General features: G+C 39.2%; 1 protein-coding gene across 3 annotated transcripts in view; it reads left to right on the top strand.

Moving 5' to 3' along the window:
• LOC142214308 (death-associated protein kinase 2-like) overlaps window positions 1-15748 on the top strand; it is a 65693-nt gene that overhangs the window by 33058 nt on the left and 16887 nt on the right. For 2 of the 3 annotated variants that reach the window (XM_075283225.1, XM_075283226.1), the window contains exons 2-4: window positions 5647-5734; window positions 6072-6182; window positions 11623-11694. In XM_075283225.1, the coding sequence (XP_075139326.1) occupies window positions 11662-11694 (33 nt within the window). In that variant the 5' untranslated portion in view covers window positions 5647-5734; window positions 6072-6182; window positions 11623-11661. The remainder of the gene's footprint in view (window positions 1-5646; window positions 5735-6071; window positions 6183-11622; window positions 11695-15748) is intronic. The other variant, XM_075283227.1, reaches the window with a different exon arrangement.

Genomic DNA, 15748 nt, shown 5'->3' with positions numbered 1-15748 from the left:
ATCTATCTATCTATCTATCTATCTATCTATCCTTCCTATTCAAGACACTTAAAGGGGAACTCCACTTAGAGAACTAATCCAACTTTGGGTGTAGTTTTTAACTTTTGTAGTCATGGACTGTCCTAAAAATGTTAACACATCAGATGATAGTAAAGTAAACGCGACTACAACTACTGAGTGTTTGTACTGGTGAGTAGATTCCTACTATTATTTTTATCCCGAAATTATTGTGATCCGGAACTGGACTATAGTCTTTACACATATGGCCAGATGAAGAGGCCCAAGATTCAAGGCAAACTCACAAAATCTCAGCTCCAAAAACTCTCTTGCCCTGTGTTCTGCTCATATTTGCTCAGGGGCGTGGCATTAAGATCAGGGGTGTGGTCATGTAAATGAAATATTTTTATTATTTCTAATTTTTGCATGTTTGTTAAATATATCATTGGGATATCTGGGTCAATGCTGTAGCTGTAAGACCAGTTTAACAAACAGATGATTTCTAAAATCCCAGAATCTTGGCTCTTTAGATTCTGAAACCTCACATGTGCTCAGGGGTGTGGCATTAAACTCAGAGGTGTGGCAATGCAAATTACGGTAGATATTTTATTAAATGTATATGTGGCTTATGAGGCGCATCATTTGAGGCAGGATCCTAGATTCTCTGCTTCTTAGTCTCTACTTACATTTACTCAGGGGCGTGGCACTAAAATCAGGAGTGTCAACATACAAATTACCATAGATATTTTATTATTTACATTTTTACCTTTTTTGTCGTATTATTGGGATTTTTAGGTCTAGATGAAGACACGTGATTATAGGCAGTATCCCAGATTCTCCACTCCTTAGACTCTAAAAACGCTACTGCTCTCAGTTCTACTCGTATTTATTTACTCGTGGGCATGGCATTAAAATCAGGGGTGTGATCATGCAACTTATATATTTTATGATACATATATGACCAAAGTGTGAGACATTATTATTCAAGGCACATTATCCAATCCAAAATCTCAGCTCCTTTGACTCTAAAAACTCTACTCGTATTACTCAGGGGCGTGTCATTAAAATTAGGGGTGTCATCATGTAAGTTAGACACTTTATAATTTACTTTTTTTCTGGGCCACTGCTTTCTTTTATACATGGTTGACCAGCTTAAGATCCTTATTAGTCAAGGAGTGAACCTAGAATCTCAGCTTCTTAGGGAAAGCTACTGCCTTAAGTTCTGCTTACATTTGCTCAGGGGCGTAACAGGGGTGTGGTCATGTACATGAACTATTTTATTATTTTTATACTGCATGTTTGTCATCTGTGTTATTGAGATCTTTGGGTCACAGCTGTCTTAATACACATATGGCCAATCTAGGAGGCGCGATATACAGGCCAGAATCCCTACTTACATTTGCTCAGGGGCGTGGCGATAAAATCATGGGTGTGGTCATGTACATGAACTATTTTATTATTTTCACACTGCATGTTTGTTATGTATGTTATTGAGATCTTTGGGTCATGGCTGTCTTTATACACACATGACTAATTTAGGAGGAACTCTATACAGGCCACAATCCCTACTCACATTTGCTCAGGGGCGTGATGTTAAAATCAGGGGTGTGGTCTTGCAAATGAGATATTATATTACTATGATTTGCCTGGCTTGCTTTTTAGTTTGGTCTAATATTGGGATTTCTGGGTCATTTCTGTGTTCGCACTCTGCTGAGAGCATTGAGCGAGCGACGCTTCAGTGTCCATGATAGATGTGCGGGATAAAATAGGCCGATATGTTGAATGTGCTAGCAGTAAACGTTTCAGCTGCCAGCGAGACTCTTGTAATAATTGATTCTTGTCGTGCGAGCCAAGGCCCCAGGATGTGCTGCGGATAGGGCTGTGTTTGTCACGGATACTGCAATTATTCTTAGTAATTGGAGGCTCATGCTGAGACCTCCATATCTTCAGTGTCTGTTCTGCAGCTGGGTCATATGTACACGGAGTACAGAATGGGGGCCTAGAGGCAGTACATGGTATTGCGTCCTGTACACAATCCAGTGTCTACAAAGGCCTGGCGATCTCTCGACGTCTGCTATGATGGGCACCATGGGTGGAAGCATGGGTTGATGTTATCGTCACAGCTCGAGATGGAGAGGGTTCTAGTTGGCCATATAGGCAACAGGTTGGTTTGGCCAATAGCTATTACCCCGGACTCCAACATACACATGCATTCTTGGTTCGACTGAGGATTTAGGTGTACCGTATGGGGATTAAACTGTGGCTAGTCATCTATGGTAGCATATCGCTCTTGAGAACAAAGGATCGGCCATGTTGACATTCAACATCACCATCTTTCTTTCCCCAACTTCATATGTTGAGCCTCCACGCATTAGATGGTTGGACAATCCACCAAAAAATTGATGGATCTAGCCAACTTTGCACCCTGAAGACGTACATGAAGCTTTAGACTTTCTAATATCGAGGCTGCCTTAAAGGTGAGGTCCACTCCTACGTAGATAACACCTTCTCATGCTATAGTGATAAGTTCTACTTCTTATTCATGTTTCACTTCCTTCTAGTCAGTGAATAGGAAGATTCTTGTTTACATCCGGAAGCTAAAAAATGGAAACCTAATACTTCCCCCCCAGGTGATGGTTGCTATTGTATATCCAGTCTAGACAATGGGCCGGTGGTAGAATGGAGTGGATAAAAATGGGTTCTCCATGGTGTGGCCTCGTAGGTTGTGTTGCCTTGACCTCTGGCGTGTTAGCTGTGCAGTATGGTGGACAGTCATGTTGGTTACACACCCTTCACCTTGGCATCTCTTGCTGCGGCGTGGTCGAAGCCTCAGTAACTAAACATGCACCCAGTTTGACGTGGACATGGTTAGGTGCCTTATACGAACAGTCACGGGACGGCGGCAATCCCTACCATCAGGTTACTCTCCTTCAGCATCTCCTTACTATTTCTGCGTTCCATGCCTAACAGTATACTGCCCCTCCCAGTGGGAATGGACGCCAATGTACCTCCGTTCCTTGCTGGTGTCCTCCTCACTCGCCTACTTTATCCCTCTCCTCAATCCCCAACTCCCGTAGGACATGTGTGCGCTGCCTTATTGGTACTTAAAGGATCAGCATGCGCACTTTGACCTCCCCAGAAAATTCCGGTGGCCCAGAACAAAGTTGCCCCGCTATTTTCCTGATGCCTGAGCAATATAGGTTCACAGCTTTACTTGTTCCTAAGATGTGTAGTGATATTTTTCCTATGTATCGACTTTTGGCCTGTTTGACTACTGAACCTGCGCTGCCTGCCCTGACCTTCGGCCTGTCTACCACTGTGAACGGTATCTGCCTGCCTGTATTTGGCTACTCTCTTGCCTGACGTCTGGTGCTACACACCAACCTCTCAACGGCGAGCAGACTACCAGGTCCCTACCTTTCAAACTGAGTCTTGGTCCCCACATGCGGTTAATGGGTGAATGCTGGGAGGTTGGCGAAGCCGTTGTGAGTGGCAGAAAACCAAACCAGTTAGGTGGCATGATGGGTCCATTGTATCCCTGTATGAGGAGTTAAGTCCTGAGGGTTGAGGACTTCATCCTGCGCCTGTACGCTATCTTTTCCTGAAGATACCATGCTTGGCACACGTCCCATCATGAATTAGGCTCCTGCAGTCTTACAAGGTATTTTTACACTGAGCTTCTCTTTCTGAAGTGACATTTTTGGGTTGACTCCAGATCCCTTGGGTGTGCACAGAAGGAGTCAAGTGTCCAAGGCCCGGAGACAAGATGCTCTCTTCACAGCCTCAGACTCCTGATAGCCGTGCCCAGATAAGCGGAGGGCACCGGCGTGCGTCACAGGGAGGGAGGAGGGCGCTCGCAGGATCCTCGCTCCTCAATAATCACTCTTGTTCTCCCCTCATCACGACGTCTGATGAGTGTCAGCTCTTTGGTTCACGGGATGTCATGTAATAGATCATGAATATTAAGAATGCAGCCTTACATCACTGCTGTGCTCCTAGAATATGTATGAGCTCCAGTAAAGGGATACAAATACAGCAGAGTTAACCCGAACGTCTGCGACTGGTGACACTGCGGCAGCCAGATATCTTATCGCAACAAAAGCCAATGAAACAATGACTTTTACCATAAAACAGCGGCGAGCTGACGGTTATGGTGACACGCCGTACTGAGTGGCCACCATCTTTAAATAGCCGTAATAGTGTGGTGGATGAGGGCAACGGATTGAAGTGAACGTATCAACAAGTTTTTATTTATTTTTTTTAAACCAGATTTTTATCATTTGTTTTTATTTCACAATTTTGCGTGTGTGTGTATATGTGTCTATAAAATGAGATTTTCTTTTAAATTCTGTTTTCTGTAGTCTGCAGTTGACTCATTGAAGTCTATGGGAAAAATGCAGGATGTAGTAATTTAATTTTTTTTTTTTAATTTTTAAAAAAAAAATTGAAAGAAAGATGTAAAAAAATTCGGAAAAAATATGTTTCACATTAAAAAATTTATTTAAAAATGTTGGTCATTTTCTGATGAAACATTCCCTTTGAACCCATACTCACATCTATCTATCTATCTATCTATCTATCTATCTATCTATCTATCTATCTATCTATCTCATATCTATCTATCTATCTATCTATCTATCTATCTATCTATCTATCTAGCTATCTCATACCTATCTATCTATCATCTCATATTTATCTATCACATCTATCTATCTATCTATCTATCTATCTATCTATCATCTCATATTTATCTATCACATCTATCATCTATCTATCTATCTATCTATCTATCTATCTATCTCTATCTATCTATCTATCTATCTATCTATCTAATTTCCTATCTATCTATCTATCTATCTATCTATCTATCTATCTATCTATCTATCTATCTCTCTCTCTCTCTCTCTCTCTCTATCTCCTATCTATCTATTTATCTCCTATCTATCTATCTATCTATCTATCTATCTATCTATCTATCTATCTATCTATCTATCATCTATCTATCTCTATCTCTCTTCTATCTATCTATCTATCTATCTATCTATCTAATTTCCTATCTATCTATCTATCTATCTATCTATCTCTCTATCTCTCTATCTCTCTCTCTCTCTCTCTCTCTCTCTCTCTCTATCTATCTATCTATCTATCTCCTATCTATCTATTTATCTCCTATCTATCTATCTATCTATCTATCTATCATCTCATATTTATCTATCACATCTATCATCTATCTATCTATCTATCTATCTATCTATCTATCTATCTATCTATCTATCTATCTATCTATCTCTATCTCTCTCCTATCTATCTATCTATCTATCTATCTATCTATCTATCTATCTATCTATCTATCTATCATCTATCTATCTCTATCTCTCTTCTATCTATCTATCTATCTATCTATCTATCTATCTATCTATCTATCTATCTATCTAATTTCCTATCTATCTATCTATCTATCTATCTATCTATCTATCTATCTATCTCTCTCTCTCTCTCTCTCTCTATCTATCTATCTATTTCCTATCTATCTATTTATCTATCTATCATCTATCTATCTATCTATCTATCTATCTATCTATCTATCTCTATGTATCAGTCCGCTGTACATTATTTAGGAGATGGCTCATTCATCTCTTCTCTCTACAGAACGTCTCTATCTATGAAGGTGAAGCTGGATATTCTGTTGCCTATTCACAAGCAGCTGACGTCCATTGTTCTACAGATACCTGGAGAGGTAACCTAACCCCATATCTTATTTTCCCCTCGAGCAGCGTCCATTGTGCCCACCCCCATATTCCTGCCCTACATACTTCTCGTCACCTCCACATCTAGAATCCATTAGACCCTTCGCCTGTGAGTGGCGTCCTCCCCATGTCATCTCCTCTCCCTGTAGTATTATTATCTGGTAATTATATGGCGGTATTCCTCAGCCGCTCTGTTTACTATACAGGAAAGCGGGTCAGTGTGGTTTTGCTATAAACTTTTGCTCCCACACCCATGGCTTGCCCTCTGCTCCGGCTCTCGATTATTCAGTCACCCGACTGACAGAATCTTTTATTTTTCCTTCCCAGATCTTCACTTTGATGCCAGAAATCGACATCAGACGGATGAGGCTGCCAGGGATTTAGTGTAGCGGCGGAGTCGCTGGATCATGTTCTGAATATTGAAGAAATCTTAAGGAAGTAAGTGAGCGTGGGGTTAAGTCTCGTGTCATTTTTAATGCTTTTCTAGCACATGAAGAGGCTTGTTCTAAGAAAGCAACTATGTCGCCATATGATAATGAGTATCCAGATAGTAGTAGGTGAAGAATGTATAGTAACATTCCTATAGTACAGTATATTTATATCCATAAAGTGTAATGGAGATTATGGTATTGTTTACATACAGCATAATGACGGTTGGATTATGTATCCACTCTATGGTACTATTATATGTGCACTAGATAGTGGTATTATTTATACACAGACTAATGATGGCTCTATGATGTATCCATTGTATGGTACTATTATATATGCACTAGATAGTGGTATTATTTATACACAACCTAACGATGGTTCTATGATGTATCCACTGTATGGTACTATTATATGTGCACTATATAATGGTATTAATTATACACAGCCTAATGATGGCTCTATGATGTATCCACTGTATGCTACTATTGTATGTGCACTATATATAGTGGTATTATTTATACACAGACTAATGATGGCTCTATGATGTATCCACTGTATGGTACTATTATATGTGCACTATATATAGTGGTATTATTTATACACAACCTAATGATGGTTCTATGATGAATCCACTGTATGGTACTATTGTATGTGCTCTATATAGTGGTATTATTTATACACAACCTAATGATGGCTTTATAATGTACCCATTGTATGGTACTATTATATGTGCATTGTAAAGTGGTATTATTTATAAACACCATCATGATGATTGTATTATGTATCCACTATATGGTACTAGTATATGTGCACTATATGGTGGTATTATTTATACACAAAATAATGATGGTTGTATGATTTATCCATTGTATGGTACTATTATATGTGCAGTGTAAAGTGGTATTATTTATAAACACCATCATAATGACTGTATTATGTATCCACTGTATTGAGAAGATTCACCGAGCAGACCCCCAGGATTAGATTCTCATTAGAGGAGTGTCTTTGCACATAGGAGCTTGTCAGCAGCAGTAGTAACATCCAATACCTCCAGGAGGTGAAATGAACACGAACAGAAACAGACCAAAAGATCGTGTTGAATTTATGGAATTTGGAGCAAGCGCAGTTCTTTCCACATCCATTGGTCTGTTTCTGTTCATGTATCCACTGTATGGAACTAGTATATATGCACAATATAGGGGTATTATTTATACATAGCCTAACGATGGTTGTATGATGTATCCATTGTATGGTACTATTATATGTGCACTATATAGGTGTATTATTTCTACATAACATCATGATGACTGTATTATCTATTCATTGTGTGGCACTACTGTATGTGCACTGTAAAGTAGTATTAGTTATACACACCATGACGGTTGTATTATGCATCCACTGTATGACACTAATATAAATGCGATATACATTAGTATTATGTGTACACCCCTTCATGTCAGTTGTATTATGTATTCTCTGTATGGTACTATTATATGTGCACTGTACAGCGGTATGATTTGAACATCATATGGCATTGGTTTTCCAGTACTCTATGGCAGTATTATGTCACTCTGTGTAATCTTTGAAAACTTAAAGGGAATTTATTTTCACCAAAATGTCTTGTAAACCACTTATGCTGTTGTACAGGTAGATAGCGACAGCATGGACATAACTTTCTTGTGTCGAAGTGCAGATATGCTGCAGAGAAAAACCAACTTTTAATCCGTATGCAAATGAACTCATCAGTCCTATTGTGGCAGAGTCTCCTTAATGCTCTGAGATGTCTCCTACAAGATGTGTACAGGACTGTGAGACCAGACAATGTCCTGTATACCCGATCCTTGTACATTTCCAGATCCTTTCAGGAGAAGATAAAACATTTAATTAAATCTTTCATTTCTGTAATAATAAAATGATGTGAAGTATAATTACTGAGAGATTGCAGGGTCTGTGCCGGGGTCCGCAGCAGGTAGCGTGTTCTAGGACTGCTTAGCATGTCTGCTGCAAATACAATGACATGAAAAGGAAAACCCTGCCGCTATTCATCCTTATATCAGAGGAGCAGGAATAGGCCACAGACATGAAGGTCACCCATCATTGAATGAGCCAATAGCAAGAGTGGGGGTGGGGAACTGACAACACCATTCACCATTGTTAATAATACCACTATATCACATAACACTTATGAACAGTAATACAACTACTATAATACTGTCCCTATGTACAAGAATATAACTGCTATAATACTACTCCTATGTACAAGAATATAACTACTATAATACTACCTCTATATACAAGAATATAACTACTATAGTACTACTCCTATGTACAAGAATATAACTACTATAATACTACTCCTATGTACAAGAATATAACTACTATAATACTACCTCTATATACAAGAATATAACTACTATAATACTGCTCCTATGTACAAGAATATAACTACTATAATACTACCTCCTATGTACAAGAATATAACTACTATAATACTGCTCCTATGTACAAGAATATAACAACTATAATACTACTCCTATGTACAAGAATATAACTACTATAATACTACCTCCTATGTACAAGAATATAACTACTATAATATAATACTGCTCATATGTACAAGAATATAACTACTATAATACTGCCCCCCTATGTACAAGAATATAACTACTATAATACTACCTCTATATACAAGAATATAACTACTATAATACTGCGCCTATGTACAGGAATATAACTACTATAATACTACTCCTATGTACAAGAATATAACTACTATAATACTGCTCATATGTACAAGAATATAGCTACTATAATACTGCTCCTATGTACAAGAATATAACTACTATAATACTGCTCCTATGTACAGGAATATAACTACTATAATACTACTCCTGTGTACAAGAATATAACTACTATAATACTACTCCTATGTACAAGAATATAACTACTATAATACTGCTCATATGTACAAGAATATAACTACTATAATACTGCTCCTATGTACAAGAATATAACTACTATAATACTACCTCCTATGTACAAGAATATAACTACTATAATACTACTCCTATGTACAAGAATATACCTACTATAATACTGCTCCTATGTACAAGAATATAACTACTATAATACTACTCCTATGTACAAGAATATATCTACTATAATACTGCTCCTATGTACAAGAATATAACTACTATAATACTGCTCCTATGTACAAGAATATAACTACTATAATACTACCTCCTATGTACAAGAATATAACTACTATAATACTGCTCCTATGTACAAGAATATAACTACTATAATACTGCTCCTATGTACAAGAATATAACTACTATAATACTGCTCCTATGTACAAGAATATAACTACTATAATACTACCTCTATGTACAAGAATATAACTACTATAATACTGCTCCTATGTACAAGAATAGAACTACTATAATACTACTCCTATGTACAAGAATATAACTACTATAATACTGCTCCTATGTACAAGAATAGAACTACTATAATACTACTCCTATGTACAAGAATATAACTACTATAATACTACTCCTATGTACAAGAATATAACTACTATAATACTGCTCATATGTACAAGAATATAGCTACTATAATACTGCTCCTATGTACAAGAATATAACTACTATAATACTGCTCCTATGTACAAGAATATAACTACTATAATACTACCTCTATGTACAAGAATATAACTACTATAATACTGCTCCTATGTACAAGAATATAACTACTATAATACTGCTCATATGTACAAGAATATAGCTACTATAATACTGCTCCTATGTACAAGAATATAACTACTATAATACTGCTCCTATGTACAAGAATATAACTACTATAATACTGCTCCTATGTACAAGAATATAACTACTATAATACTACCTCCTATGTACAAGAATATAACTACTATAATACTGCTCCTATGTACAAGAATATATCTACTATAATACTACTCCTATGTACAAGAATATATCTACTATAATACTACTCCTATGTACAAGAATATATCTACTATAATACTGCTCCTATGTACAATAATATAACTACTATAATACTGCTCCTATGTACAAGAATATAACTACTATAATACTACTCCTATGTACAAGAATAGAACTACTATAATACTACTCCTATGTACAAGAATATAACTACTATAATACTACCTCCTATGTACAAGAATATAACTACTATAATACTGCTCCTATGTACAAGAATATAACTACTATAATACTACTCCTATGTACAAGAATATATCTACTATAATACTGCTCCTATGTACAAGAATATAACTACTATAATACTACTCCTATGTACAAGAATATAAATACTATAATATTGCTCCTATGTACAAGAATATAACTACTATAATACAATACATTTCCTATGTGTGTTAGTCCTTTCTACAGATACAGTATATAATGCACATCTCTTATATCTATAAAAATTAAATTCTCTCTGTTCTTTATGCATGACTAAACAACTGATTCGATCTTCATCAAATTTGGTGCACAGGTACATCAGGTGTCCGGGAAGGTTTTAGACCAGGTCTCAGCTCTCTGGGACATACCATTCCTGAGATACAATATTCTTCAAAAATGACCTGCATTAGCCAATAGAAGCCTGCAAGTTTTTCAGTCATGTTCCAACTGCCATACACACGGTCACATGTCACTTATCAGCCAAAAGAAAATCGCAGGCGCTTAGTCTCTACATACACACCGCTTTACTCCAGGTTTTCAAAACGAGCCAGCCTTTTTCCTTCACTTCTGTAGGTCAGCTTTAAAGGCGCAGGGCGATGTGGATAATACTGTTACACAAGGTCACATACACACAGCTTTACTCCAGGTTTCCATAACAACCAATTGTTTTTCACTGATATCCAAACTATGATACCCATGATCACATGATGCTTATAGACCAATGGAAACTCTCACATTCTTCAGTTTCAGTCTTGACATACACACTGCTTTACACCAGGTTCCCATAGCAACCAAGCTATTTATGACCTGTTTTAGTCAATAGCAGTTTGCAGGTCCTTAAATAGTCAGTCATATGACGTGTATACGCCAATATAAGTTCACATTTAATTTACAAGGTTTACATAAATAGACTGTACTATACTGGACTGCCATATTGGATGTCAGCATTCTTGAAACGTATCTAAACTACACACAAACGACATACAAAATAGACCAGAGCCAATTCTTATGGGGCCACTACACAAACGAAAAATGAAATAAACCCGTGTAAAGCCGGGTCCTTCTGCTAGTAATCTATAAATGCAAAAACAAAATTTGTGACTTTCTTCCTGAAGCTTTGCTTGTAATGTTGCCAGTGTCTGGTATAGCGGTAGTATTACTGTATGTAATGGTAACACAGTTGTACAATGTCAGGCTAACTATTGGATGTTTTATACTTTCAGCTGTTGGTACAGAGTGGCAGGGTACCAGATCTTGCCAGTATGGGGGAAAGGGGCCCTTCAGGAGGGCCAAAGGTGAGACCGTTCCTTAGCCTATGATACTAAAGGTGGCTGGGCATTGCTAACCATAATCAATGGCTGGGAATTGTTGACCATAATCAATGGCTGGGCACCACTGAGTGAAATCAATGGCTGGGCATCGTTGATCGTAATTAATAGTTGGGCATCATTGAGCGTAATCAATGGCTTGGCATCGTTATCTGTAATCAATGGCTGGGCATCACTAACCATGGCTCTGCTTTAGCTGGTTGGGGGCACGTCTCTCGGTGGGCATTATTCTGCTTCTATCACATTCTGTGTGTGCTCGCTCTGATTGGTTCTCACAGTATGCTACCTGGAGTACCCGCATTGTCATGTTGTGTATCATGTACCTGTAATATCCTGTAAACCGAATAGATGTATCCCGGGGACTGAGCACTGCATAGTGAGGTCATCGGTGATGATATACACAGAGTCCTAAGGGCCACAACTGGAACTGTAGGCCTGGATACCCAACCTGAGATGGTATCTGAACTATGGGAAGAATATGCAAATCTGTCTTCCATGATGTAATTAGGAAGTCAGTTGCTGCCTCAGTGTTGCAAACCAATAGAGGGCGCTCACTGGAATGTGCAATCCTGTCTTCCCTGATGTAGTTAGGAAGACAGGATTTCAGTGAAACAACTCAATAAAGGCTGCTCCCTTTAGCGTCATGCTCGACCTTCCAAGAGGCCTTTGTTTTGCAATGACGCTGGGATTATTACCAGGTATAGTCTCTCAATCGAGGACGGCCGTTTCGATGTACTTGCATCTCATCAGCTCGATGTAGAGAGGACTATAACCTGGTAGAGGTGAGAGGCTTTGACAGGGTTAAGGGGATATTGTCACTCCTTAGGGAGAGACCACCATATAGGTGTGTGGAGACTTATTAAGCCTTTAGCACTCCACTTTGCAAGGGACTATGGGAAGAATATGCAAATCTGTCTTCCATGATGTAATTAGGAAGTCAGTTGCTGCCTCAGTGTTGCAAACCAATAGAGGGCGCTCACTGGAATGTGCAAGCCTGTCTTCCCTGATGTAGTTAGGAAGACAGGATTTCAGTGAATTCATGAAGGTCCGTATATACTCCAGAGCAAACATAACAAAGGCTTCCTACTATCTTAGGTGTACGGGAGGTCCCCCAACCCCCCGAATAAAAGAAGAGCAAGGTAATAAAGGATGGGGCACACATGTATGTGAATGGGGAGGTCTAGCTGTTGGCTAACAACTATTGAAGGTCTATGGGTTGCCAGATGTCAGTGCTCTCCTATCTATGGTGCCAGTCAGAAGGTCTCCTATGACGCCATCCACTTGCTAGCCAGAAATCCAGTAGGTCTCCCTTTTTGGAAACATGACTCCCATACAGTCCAGGAAGGTTGGGCAGCATCTTTTGGGCGTATGGCTATGTTAGGTCCATAAAAACGCTTTTCGGCAGTTTCCTATCTCCACCCACAGTTATATTTATTAGTAATAACTTTGTTCTCAAGCATAAACTATGATTCATTCATTGAGACCAACCCTGAAATAAATCCAAAAAGTTTGGCTTCATCTGATCTTTTTGGGACCATTTGAGCTGCAGATATAATCAATGGCTCCAGTTTAGCTACACTGGTTAAAGGGGGTCTCTAGTAGTCTGAACCCTCCCCCTTTCTCAGTGGCTTTATTGCTCCTCCCTGCAGCTTTTCCTTTGTATAAACGCAAGCCCACCGCAAATTCACTCGGAAATTCAGAAACCGAACAGGTTAAAATATATAGATAGAATCTATGGCCAATTTTGTGTACCTCTCAGAAATACATCACAGCTCTCTCATGGTCCTTGACTGCCTAGGCAACCTTTCAATCGCTGTGACCTCCAATAGGCTCCACTTCACTGATTTCAACACAGTTGGAATTTTTTCTCTAGCCCCCACCATTCCTGAGTAATCAGTGTTGTTAGTTTCAGCATTCAGGTAGGCGGTCCTTGGCTGAAGTAGGACCGCCCACCCAACAGTAGGGAGCATACTTGTGCTGAAACTTTCAGCAATGATTACTTGAGAACGGTAAGAACTAGAGAAAAAGTTCCAACTGTGCCAGAATCAGCAGAGTCTATTGAAGGGTGCAAAGAGGTGGAGGTGGTGAAAGGTCCCCTTTAAGTTTACAGAGAGGGTATTGGGGGTACTGTTTCAGTGCAGAGATGAGAGCTGGTTTAGGGAGTCCTATAGGCAATGAAATGACATGCAAATTAGATCTTCTCCAGAAGAAAGACACCTAATTTGTTACTGCCACCTATAGGTAGCCATCCTGCAAGTCAATCTGATTGATTTAAAGAGCCTCGAAACATGACTATGGATTTCGAGGTTTTTGCCCGTTAAAAGAGACATCAATTCAATGGCTGGGCATCATTGTTAAGTATACGAGCTCCCATAAAGCATTGCTCTTTGGTGTCCGGAAATCGGCAGAATGGGGTTTAGCTTTAGGCGTGATCGGAGAAGAAACCTCTTGTAGCCTAAACTGGCTGTTCTCTTCCTATGGACTTCTGCATGGCTTGTTTCAGGCCCGGGCCTGCACCTTGTATCTTGCTTCGCTTCATGGTGTGATTGCAACCAGATCATTTGACACACCATGGCCCGCCATATGCATGCCACACCGATTCTTCTTCTTGTATCATCTGTATTTTCATATAGGGCTATATGTTTTTTTTTATATTCGTTGCCAAGTTTTAGACCACAGTCCTTATCAACTGGCTGTTTGAAGAGTCCACAGCTTTTGGACACGCTCCCCCCACTATGTAGCAGCTATACCTGTTACTGCAACTTACTATTCAAATGAATGGAACAAAACTACAGGCAGTACCACAATCAGCCACTACAGAATGGATGGCGCTGTTCTTGGCCAAAAGCTCCTTTAAACAGCTGATCGGTGGGGGTGCAGAGAGTCAGGGTCTCACCAGTCTGATAAGGACTAATAAGAAAATAATACATGTTTGAAGCTGCCAGGAGTTCTCTATTACAATTATTAATCCTGTTTGCAAAATTTTTGGAATATTTTTTGAATTCCACCATGGTATTAGACATCATAATTGCTTCTGCTCCATATGGCGCCACATGCCGAGCCCAGTGTGTGTTGTAATGAAATATGTCTCCTCCTGCCTCGCAGCCAGCTCTCGCCATGCAAGTAATAATTAAAAGCGAACTCCAAGTCTGTGACTTCTCCTCATTTTTAATGATTAGAATAAATTGGGGTCAATCAGGGATGGACGTATGGAAGATGGGGGGTTCTTCATGGTACGCTATCAAGAAGAACCGCCATCTCATGCCACATTGACCAAAACCAGGGAGGTCCTTGGCCTTGCTAAATTGGAAGCTGCTTCCCCATGCATGGTAAAATGGGTCCCATCATCCTGATTTTGGTTTATACCTTCAAGCCCAAACTATCTTGGGAATGTATAGGCTATAAGTTTCCCGCAAGGTGGCTGGGGCAGAAACGGGAGGGTACTTACGTCTGTCCTAATTCCTGACTCTTAAAGAGACTGGAATTGGGGCTTAGGCATCTGGTTCAGGCGATGTCCTGTTTTTAGTGGGTGGCAAATTAAGCTTCTTGAGGGTAAGACCCTGGAAGCATCTACTCTGAGCCACAAGGGAATTTAAAATGAACCCCTTCACTACCCTAGACTACCAGGGAATGTAAAATAAACTCCTCCACTACCCGAGACCACCAGGAAATTTAAAATGAACTCCTTCACTACCCTAGATCACCAGGGAATGTAAAATAAACTCCTTCACTACCCTAAACCACCAGGGAATGTTAAATAAACTCCTCCACTACCCTAGACCACCAGGAAATTTAAAATAAAGTCCTCCACTACCCTAAACCACCAGGAAATGTAAAATAAACTCCTCCACTACCCTAGACCACCAGGAAATTTAAAATAAAGTCCTCCACTACCCTAAACCCCCAGGAAATTTTAAATAAACTCCTCCACTACCCTAAACCACCAGGAAATTTAAAATAAAGTCCTCCACTACCCTAAACCACCAGGAAATGTAAAATAAACTCCTCCACTACCCTAGAC

Source organism: Leptodactylus fuscus, chromosome 7 (genome assembly GCF_031893055.1).
Source record: "Leptodactylus fuscus isolate aLepFus1 chromosome 7, aLepFus1.hap2, whole genome shotgun sequence".
NCBI lineage: Eukaryota > Metazoa > Chordata > Amphibia > Anura > Leptodactylidae > Leptodactylus > Leptodactylus fuscus.
Note: the sequence above shows the minus strand (reverse complement) of the source record. Positions and strands in the feature narration are given on the sequence as shown.